The sequence below is a fragment of the Myotis brandtii genome, unplaced genomic scaffold (genome assembly GCF_000412655.1).
Source record: "Myotis brandtii unplaced genomic scaffold, ASM41265v1 scaffold154, whole genome shotgun sequence".
Taxonomy (NCBI): domain Eukaryota; kingdom Metazoa; phylum Chordata; class Mammalia; order Chiroptera; family Vespertilionidae; genus Myotis; species Myotis brandtii.
The window spans coordinates 2978192-2989355 of record NW_005355584.1 but is presented as its reverse complement, the minus strand read 5'-3'; the positions used below and the strand labels follow the sequence as shown (position 1 = coordinate 2989355).

The window sequence follows — 11164 nt, the reverse complement described above, 5'->3', positions numbered from 1 at the left end:
TGCTGGCCTGCTCACCCCCAACTGCCCCCCTGCCAGCCTAATTGCCCCCAACTGCCCTCCCCTCCTGGCCTGATCGCCCCTAACCACCTCTGCCTTGGCCCTGCTACTATGCTTTGTCTGGGTGGCAGCCGAGGAGCCAGCTGGGGTGACCAAGGAAGCCAAGCCTCCCAGCTGCTCTGGCCAGCTCCATGGCTCAGGCCAGCACTGCTATCTTTGTTGCATCAATTTGCATATTCCCTCCTTATTGGCTGTGGGCATATTACTCTTTTATTAGATAGGATAAACTGATTCTATGAAAAGAGATAACATGAATTCCTAAAGTTTCCTGAAATATGTTCCATGGGTTGCTAATAGTAATTACCAGTTTTAACAAAGTGTCGGGGAGGAGTGGTTCATAGATAAATATGGGTATGAACTGCTAGATTTTTTAAAAAAGGTTTTAAAAACTATATTTCAAGCAGAATTTTTAGGAACTTCAAGAGTGTAGTATACCAAGAAATTCCAAGAATGGGTATGAGGCATTCCCTAAAGGTATTGGCCTATGGTACCCATTTTACAGGAATTAATTGTGAGGGCAGAATTCCAAACCTTGGGAAAGTTCAAACTACTGTATCAATACTTTATAATATTATTGACATAGCAAGGATAAATGGAGAGAAGTCTCTCTAAACATTTCCTTTTCACATAAAAAAAAAAAAACGCCGAATACATTTTTGCTAAAAAAAAAAAAATTGTATGATCACTATTATAGTCTGAATGTATCCCCTCAAAATCATATGCTGAAGTCCTAACCCATAGTACCTGAGAATGTGACTGTCTTTGGGGCCAGGGGCTTTAAAGAGGTGATTATTTTAAAAGGAGGTGATTAGGGTGGACCTAATGATGGCACTCCTATCGGAAGAGGAACCTTGGATACAAACACGTATAGAGAAAAGATGATGTAACGGCACAGGGAGAAGAAGGTCATCTATAAGCCAAGGAGAGAGGCCTCACAAGAAACCAACTCAGATCTCAGACTTCTGGACTCTAGAACTTTCTGTCACTGAAGTCACCCAGTGTGCAGCACTGAGTTATGGAAAACAAATATAGTCCCCCCTGGATCTGTGATTTCCCCTTCCTCCCATCACTGTCTAAGCCTCTAAGGCATTCTAATATGTCCGTAGACTCTGGATTACCGTCTTTATTTGCTTACCATAGTATTTCTGTTCTCCTTTGTGGGAAATTCTCTTTTCACCAGACACTCTCTGATAGACTCACACATTTGCGAGCCAGTTTGAAATTGATCCCTTTGTACATAGGACACATCTATGAAACTAGGACACGTCTGGTTCAGGGCAACTCTAGCTTCCAAGGTCTCCTTTTGATGTGGCGGACTTTGCTTCTTTTTCAGTGCACTCAATTCTTTCACTGTCATCTCTAATTTCATTCTGAGTTGTCTTCCTTCCTCCCTAGCACTGTTCCTCTCAGCTCGAACTTTACTCCACTTTTCCCTCCAGTTGGCTGTGCAGTCTGACCACCACCGCATGGTCTTCTCCATCTGAGCAGCTCTGGCCTTGACTTCTTCAAGTTCCCGCAGGCGCAGCTCTTCACAAATATCCCATTCGTTGGTGTTGCACGCGTGAGCACAGAAGCTGTGGGCAGCATGAGACTGTAGCCCATTAAGTGGCCAATAGGAATTACAGGTGTCCCTGGGGACCGAGGCAGGTGCTCCCATGTCGGGAGGTGGTTTAACTGCTGACTGCTGCATCCCGAAGATTTGTGTTTCCTCAATTAACCGATAAATGGATTCTAAATTCATATTTATCTTTTCAGACCTAAGAAAAGACAAACAAAAAACCCACATAATTAACTTTTGAAAGTTAAAAGAGCCATCAGGCAGATGGTTCCACAATCATCAAATCTCACAGAACTGGACAGTGCTATTCATCAGGCATGGTGTCAGATTCCTCGCATCACCTTTCAACATCTCGTGGAGTCAATGCCAAGAAGAATTGCTGCAGTATTGAAGTCAAAAGGTGGCCCAACGAAGTATTGATGGGTAGTCATAATAATCTGGCCACTCAAATTCAAATATATCCCACGTTCAAAGGCTGTTAAATCGCATTGTTTACCCATATCTTCAGAAAAAAATCACTTCTACTCTTGTGGTAAACAACCTGCTTCCCTATTTATAATGGTCTGGCCCTCTAGCAACTTCAGCGCGAAATTATAGCTAATTTGCCTACAAATGTCAGGTGGTCATAATAATCAGGTCACTCAGTGTATATAGCTACTAGTGGCTGGTGCATGAAATTTGTGCATGGTGGGGGTGTTCCTCAGCCTGGCCTGCACTCTCTCCAAACTGGGACCCCTCAAGAAATGTCTGACTGCTGGTCGGACATCCCTCTCACAATCTGGAACTGCTGGCTTCTAACCGCTTATCTGCCTGCCTTCCTGATGGCCTCTAACCACTCTGCCTGCTGGCCTGCTCGCCCCCAACTGCCCCCCCTGCTGGCCTGCTCAGCCCCCAACTGCCCCCCCCAGCCTGCTTGCCTCCAGCTGCCCTCCCCTCCTGGCCTAGTCACCTCAAACCACTTCTGCCTCGGCCCTGCCACCATGGCGTTGTCCGAAAGGATGTCCAGAAGGTCTCCTGGAAGGTCTCCTGGTCTAATTAGCATATTACCCTTTTATTCATATAGATAGACAGTTTAGTCTCTTTCTGAAACATTCATTTGATCAACTGAGGGGATACATTATATCAACAAAATAAAAAAGTCTCTATTTACTAAAATAATGAGTATATAATATTAAATGTATATATCACTTTCAGTTGTAGAAAAAACAAATACATTTTAACAAGTGTTCTATAGAGGTATCAAACCAATTCACTTACTATAATACTTATTACAATAGTATGGATTCATGGTTGCAATTATTTTTGTTAGGAATAGTAGATGTCCAAGCTTACTTTAATTAATGTTGATTTGAAGCAATTGTTCCCTTCATTTACTATAATTCAGAGGGCATTGAGCATATAACTGACCAAATTTCTTTGACAATTAGTAAACCAAGACCAATCCTATATAATAAAAGCCTAATATGCTAAATGTCCGGTCGTCCAGTCATCTGTTCAACCAATCAAAGCGTGATATGCTAAGACCACTCAACCACTCGCTATGACATGCACTGACCACCAGGGGGCAGACGCTCCAACTGGTAGGTTAGCTTACTGCTGGGGTCCGGCCGATTGGGACTGAGCGAGATGGGCCAGACACGCCCTGGAGCCCTCCTGTGGTCCCTCCCTGGCTGGCCAACGTCCTGTGTTCTTCCCCGGCCCCGATCATGCACTAGTGGGGTCCCTCTGCCTGGCCTGCACCCTCTCATAATCCAGGACCCCTCAGGGGATGTCAGAGAGCCTGATATGGCAGGCCAGGTGGAGGGAACCCATTGGTGCACGAATTCGTGCACTGAGCCTCTAGTCCAGTGATGGCGAACCTTTTGAGCTTGGCGTGTCAGCATTTTGAAAAACCATAACTTAACTCTGGTGCTGTGTCACATATAGAAATTTTTTGATATTTGCAACCATAGTAAAACAAAGATTTATAATTTGATATTTATTTTATATATTTAAATGCCATTTACCAAAAAAAATCAACCAAAAAAATGAGTTCGTGTGTCACCTCTGACACGCGTGTCATAGGTTCGCCATCACTGCTCTAGTCCTATGTAATAAAAGCCTAAAATGCAAATAGACCGAATGGCAGAATGACCGGTTGCTATGATGCACACTGACCACCAGGGGGAATACGCTCAACACAGGAGCTGCTCTCAGCCCCCAGGCCCCGACTGGCAGCCACAGCGGGGGGTGGGGCCAGCAAGTGGGTGGTGCCAGGCCAGCCAAGGCAGGTGCCAGCAGAGCCCCCCAATTGCCCCACCAGTCACCCCACAGATCAGCCCTGATCACCAGCCAGGCCTAGGGACCCTACCCTTGCACAAATTTTGTGCACCAGGCCTCTAGTATTAAAATAAAAGAGAACAAAAGAAAATTTTAATTAAAAGTACACCAAATAAGATATATAATATATATTCACATATATATTCTTATATACATAAGGAATTATTCCTTTTAGTTGAAATTCTAAAATGAAGACAGCAAATTGATTTTAGCATATTAAAATTAAACTTAACCTTGCCATTTTTCAAAATAAATCAGTACCTTGAAATTGTAATGTCTTTAAAAATGTCTCATTAACTTTTCCTTTACTCATATTTTTGAAGACTCTATAATTGGATTCTGGTACATTGAGATCTTGCCTACCAATTAACTATGTATTTTTCACATCTGACTAAATAAGACTGAGGTGGGTTTAATCATTCAGTCCTTGAACTTGAATAGTATTTCCTGCTCTAAAGCATTTCTTAAGCAAGCATAAATGGAGATGTTTAATCATCCTATGTCTTTATTAAATCATTTGTTTTTCCTACACATATGTGTGCACACTCATGTTTTATTTCAGATGACTGTAAACGTATTTGTCAGTGATTGTAGCACAATGCCTTTGATGTATGAAAAAATACTTTAAAAAAAAGAAAAAATACTTTAATGCTATTCACCTTTTGGTCTTTTATTCTTATTTTTGCATTGTTTTCACCATAAAAAGTATGGGCATAAGAAAACTCTAGGAAGTGATGGGTATGTTTATTACCTTGATTAGGGTTCTGTTTTCATGGTGCATGTACATGTCCCAACTCATCAAATTGTATACATTAAATATGTTCAGTATTTTGTATCAATTACACCTTAATAAAGCTATTAAAAGTGTTCATACAATCAGGCTTCCATGATTACTACCACAGATATTTGAATGCAGTACAGAACCAAATAAATAAAATTTGATGGGCATATGATGTATAGATAATATTACTAAACATATTATTTCTCACTAAAGAGGATTTTAATACGTAGGAAACTGGGCTCCAGGCTCTCTTGGTTCAAGTTCTGACTCTGTCACTTCCTAAATAGATGTCCTTGGACAAATTCATAAACTGCCTCATACCCTCATTTGTGAAAGGAGACAGATATGTCATACATCTCACTCAGTTCTTGTGACTGTTAGATGGGAAAACGCCTGCAGATTGACTGGCCCAGGCTGTCTCTCAGGCAAGGGGACAGTTTTCCTTAGTGCTACATAAGTTACTAATATGTCACCTTGGAATTGCATTAGTTAATTTTTTCAGTTTTTTTTCCTCTCTTTTGAAAGGGTAATGGTATACTTAAAAAAAGATTGCAATAGATATATTAATTTTACAAAAAGTTCTGAATTTCATTTAATAAAGTTATAGTCTGAATTTTATGTTATATTCATATTATTCAGTTAAATATTCAATACTATTATCTCCATCCAAGAGATGAGAACCTAGGACTTAGGGTCTTAATGTAAGCAGCCTAAGTCATACACTTACAAGGGGTCAACCCAGTTTGGGGATATATAACAACTAGAGGCCCGATGCATGAAATTTGTGCACTGGGCGGAGGGGGGGGTGGCATTCCCTCAGCCTGGCCTGCACCCTCTCACAGTCTGAGAGCCCTCGGGGGATGTCCAACTGATAGCGGGGAGCGGATTTTAAAATCTTTTCGAGTTTTGGCTTTGCTGCCGTTTTGATGGTTTTTTCTATCCCTTGGCAGGCCTGTGCCTTTCTACATAGCCCAGTCCCACCGTCTCCTTAGTCCTGTTTTTATTAGCAGTAAAGATGCCTTAACTAGTGATGCATCTATAAGGAACTCACATCCCATCTCTGGGCCTTAGCTTTCTCTCTGTGCCCTGAGAGAGTTGTGTGGCCCTGCTATTAGTGGTCTAGTTACAGGGGTGGGCAAACTTTTTGACTCGAGGGCCACAATGGGTTCTTAAACTGGACCGGAGGGCCGGAACAAAAGCATGGATGGAGTGTTTGTGTGAACTAATATAAATTCAAAGTAAACATCATTACATAAAAGGGTACGGTCTTTTTTTTTTTTAGTTTTATTCATTTCAAATGGGCCGGATCTGGCCCGTGGGCCGTAGTTTGCCCATGGCTGGGTTACACAATCATATACTTTACAAAGTGGTCCCCACAATATTTCAAATATCCACCTGGCCTGGTACATAGTTATTACAATATCATTGACTATATTCCCTCTGCTGTACTTTATATTTTTTTTGACTACTCTGTAACTACCAATTTGTACTCCTTAATTCCTTCACCTTTTTCACCCAGTCCCAAGCCTTTTTCCTCTGTCAACTGTCAGCCTGTTTTCTGTATCTATCTGAGTCTGTTTCTATTTTATTTACTTATATATTTTGTTTTTTCGATTCCACATAGAAGTGAAATCATACACTATTTGTCATTCTCTGTCTGACTTATTTCACTTGGCATAATACCCTCTAGGTCTATCCATGTTGTCGCAAATGGCAAGATTTCCTTCTTTTTAATGGCTGAGCTGACATTGTGGTTTGAGCGAACTCAGTCTTCTCATCATAGATTATGGAACTGCTGATCTGGGGCTTGTCCACCCCTCCACCCTTCTCTGTCATTCTGCTTCTGTGTCCCATGCTTCAGCCACCCCATCTCTGTTCCTTGTACAAACCTCACCTCAACAATGTTCATTGTGCCATTTGACTGCTTTATAGGAGCACTGTGCCTTTCCTCCACACGCCCACTTCTCCCTGGCTTCTCATCCTTCGGCAGCAACTAGCTGACCTATGTCTGACTCTCCTCCATCCCCTTAGAGGCCCTGCATCTCGGCAGAAAATCTACCTTTGGCCTCCTCTGTGATAGTGAAGGGAACAGACATGGCTTCTGCCATCCTGGTACCTTGCCAATAATCAACAGCAATACATCAAATAATCGTGCATTTCCACGCCTTTGAAAGAAATTAACAGTGTACTGTGGTTCAACACATACCTACATACTTAGAGAAGTCTCTCTGAAGTGACATCTTATGCATTATCTGAAGAGTGAAGCAGACCAGAAATAAAAGCATTTTTGGCAAAAGTTACACTATGGAAGAAGAATAAAATAGGGTCCAAGGGATTTTTTATTGTTTATACTTATTGCTTTCCATTAACCTATAGGAAATGAATTCTAAATTAAACTCTTTTTAGATTTTTTTTCTCCAAAGAAGCTTAGGTCCTCTACTACATACACAATAATGTTAATAAAAGCCATAAGCAAAGAGAAAAATAGATTCAAAACATAATGCTAAGGAACAGTAGTTACTATAGCTATGGCACCATATATTCTGATAAAAAGAGAAAAGGGGGATCTGTTTTCCATGTTCAGGAAAGTAAAATATCATATTATATTTTAAAATGTGGCCTGTGAAGCATGCACAAAGGATTAGTATAAAAACTTATGCATTTTTCCCTGTCCCTGTGGCTCAGTTGGTTCAGCACTGTCCCATGCACCAGGAGGTTGCTAATTCAATTCCTGGTCAGGGGACATGCCCAGGTTGCCATCTTGATCCCCGGTGGCGGGCAAGCAGAAGGCAGCCCATAGATGTTTCTCTCTCTTCCATGTTTCTAGCTCTCTCTCCCTCTCCCTTTCTCTCTCCGAAATCAATAAAAACATATTTAAAAAAATTTTTTAAGTATGCATTTGTATGGGTCTAAAGCAGGAAAAATAATGTATTTTTAAGAATGCTTTGCAAGAAACCTAAATAGTAAATGTTGAAAATGCAGTTGTGGCAGTGATAAATGAAATAGTTGCACTGATTAAGTAAAACAATGACATTGAATGGTTATATGACATCATTTTAATATAGTTCCAGTTTTGCCCATGGTTAAGTATTACATTTAAGAACCCGTACACTGTGGTGAATTATACAAATGGTTATAGTCTGTTTGCTGTGAATGTGAGGTTTTAGAATCCTATAGAGGCAGGAAATACTTGCACAAAGAGGGCAACTGAATAATATAAAATAAATTTGTACATGTTACCAATTATTTAAAGCTTAGCTACTTATTTCCCCAAAGCATTGTAGTATAAGACAAGCATAAATGTAAACATTTAAAAACAAGTATATTCATGTTTGCCAAGAGCCATTAATAAGTTATAAATTGCATTATCTGATCATATAGAAATTATCTTTATTTTAAAGAATCTGCATATAATTCAGATGATAAGCCATGCCTCTTTCTGACTCTTCATTGCTTCCTATCTCTTTACCCTATTATCGTTACCTAATATCGTTTAAGCCATGTAGCACTGTTTTAAATCAATGTGGTGGTTTTATTTTAGTCTAGGTTTCCACTAAAACATTATTTAAGAAAAACAATATTTTTCTTAGACAATGTTCAATGATAAAAATTAACTTCATTTCTTTCAAAATAAACTATTTCAGAATAATGGCTCCAAATCATATCTTGATGTTATTGCTGCCATTCTCAGACAACAACAATGTTTTCTGTGCTTTTAAGTGGAAAAAAAACAAAACTATCTTATAAGTCAGAGGTAGAAAGTGATCAGTTGTACTCCTTTGGAATATGAATAAAAGAATAAGGAGGGATTCAGAATCCACAATCCACAGTCCATTTTATAAAGTGCCAATGTATAATTTGTAATGAGTCTGGGAAAAATAACATTTCTCTTTTCTGGCAGGCTGATCATCTCAAAGCTTTTGTAGTGTTTTGCCTGCCAAATACAAATTTGGGTTTAGATAATCTAGAATTTCTTGGAGGATATAACATAATTTAACTATTCTTGTGTAGTTCTTAGAAATGCAAATCAGGTTCAAGAAAATTATCTTTAAAAATATTCCTCAAATGTCTCGCCAGTGAACAAATAGTAAGGCATAAGGATATTTTATCTAAGGTCTGAGTTCACAGCTTTAGTATATTTCTTCAAACATTCTATATGCAATTTATGCTACTTATTGCCTATCTGGAATCCTGACACTTGTTGAATTCCTCAGCATTTCTTAATATTTGTGTTTATTTCAAGGTTTCAGTAAACAAAACCACAAACTACCCCAATTTTTTGCAATCTAATCCAACTTAATAATGCCAAATAAATAAGCCAAAAACATTCATTGAGACCTTAAGCTAAAAATGAAAGTAGTATTAGCTATGGTGGAGCTATAGCGTCCAGTCAAATCTTACTTTCATACGAAATAATCCTGCTACTATTTCCAGGTGGCTGACAGCCAAGAGTGCACTTTTTTTGAAAGAACACCACAAAAACAAACCTGATCATGTCAAAGATCTTACTCTACTGCTTTCCAAAATTGGCCAGGAATCTGGAATTCACATGGCCCTGTATATATCATGTTGTATAATTTCATAGCGGTTAAGTAATATGGAGTACAATGTAACTTTACCCATAGATAATAGTTAAAAGAAATTAAAATAAAACCCAGAAGAGCACATGCCTAACAACTCAAAATTATAATTATTATTAGTAAGAGCAAATTACCTATGAAAGAATCCCTACCCCAGTTCCACTATCAAGCAGGTGATATTAAGAGAGAGGGGTTATGCTTTTCATTTTTTTATTTGAAAGCTACTTATTTGTTAGGATTACAGATTTTCTTTCATACCAAATTCATCAACATTCCAATACTTACATTTATTTCAGAATTTCCGGGAACAAAACCACAGACTATCCCAATTGTTCTATGCATTTCCTCAACAAAATTCCTAGGCCATGCATCCCATTCACACATGCTCTTAAAGAATGTGAGACGAAGTCAGAAATTCTTCACAGATCTGGTTATCCTTTGTATTAAACAAGAGAAAGTCTTTGTATGTCAGAATGATTTAGTAATATTTCCTCACACCCATTTGATGGAATGTGCATGGCTGTTCTCTGTTAGCTGATTGGAAAGTTTTCACAGGCTTAATAAGGAAGTTTGGAGAATACAGCCCAAATGACTGTCATAGTTACTTCTGAAAAGTAGCTATAAAATTTTTTAATAAAAAATGTATTCTTTAAGTCTGTTTCATCTTCCAATATTAGGTTCTTTACATTAATAATCCAAATTGGCTAAAATGTATCCACATCAAAAAGCTAAGAGCAGCGATGTTACAGTGAATTCAGACTTTTGTGAGCTACACCTACGCCGACTATTTCCAAAGATTTTGCTTCACTCACCCTCCTTCTTACTGAGGCAAAGCAATATTAATATAAGGCATGTGTGATATTGTTTGTTAAGCTTTATTTCTTATGTATGACCTGGAATTTAATTATCAGTGTAGAGCCCTGTGACCATGTTGGTGGCAGAGATTAAAATTCACCCTTCTGAATGATAAATCAAAGAATAAGTCTTTAAAACGCCCAAATCACAAGATTACTAGTTCATCAAATGCTATAGAGCTCATCTAGAAATGATGGGACAAGACAGGTTTTTTCTGGACAAGAGAAAGACCAGATTTAAGAAACCTATATCCCCCCCACCCCCTCAAGTTCAACAGGCAACTTGGCAGCTCTTGGATTTGCAGCTACTCTTTCTTAAGGGCTCCTGAGGGTTTAGTACCCCAAATATTTGCCATGGTAATCTTCAGGAGTCTCAAAAATAAAATACACCCCAAGAAGTTGTGTAAGATGTCATTCTTATCTTGATGGTCAAATAAAGCAATATTTTAAATATAGAAGTTGGTCTTCATTCAGTATAATCATTAGACACTGCCACAATAAAACACATTTAACCTGAGCTAAGGGGAAATAGGCAATTCTGCAAAGAATTAGCATGGTAAGGTTGGTATGAGTTTCCTCTTGCTGCTATAACAAGTTACCACAAACTTAATGGCTAAAACAATACAAATTTATTATCTTACACTTGTGAAGTTCAGATTCTCCCCCAAAGCTTTCTATGGGCTAAGATCAAGGTGCAGGCTTTGTTTTTATTCCCCGTTGTTAACATCACATAAATGGAGCGCCAGCCTCCCTCCCCGACCTTGACTCCTGCCCATCCCTCCCTCCTTTACCTTTTCTTCTTGCTCCAGTCATGCTGACCTTCCTGTTCTCCAAAGGGGCACTCTTTATTCCTGTTTAGGTCCTTGTGGGCGGAATGTTCTTCACTCACATCCTTGGATTTCAATGTGTTCCCCTGCTCTGAGTTTTTAAATTTTAAGAAGCATAGAAGACTTAAACTAAGATAAATGCTAGCAGAATTTCAAGCATCAACCTCCAGATGTAATAACTCTTTACA

General features: G+C 39.1%; 1 protein-coding gene across 1 annotated transcript in view; it reads right to left on the bottom strand.

The window, feature by feature from the left end:
- CCDC102B (coiled-coil domain containing 102B) overlaps positions 1-11164 on the bottom strand; it is a 149234-nt gene that overhangs the window by 116267 nt on the left and 21803 nt on the right. The window contains exon 2 of the mRNA XM_005861557.2: positions 1193-1814. Within this exon, the coding sequence (XP_005861619.2) occupies positions 1193-1814 (622 nt within the window). The remainder of the gene's footprint in view (positions 1-1192; positions 1815-11164) is intronic.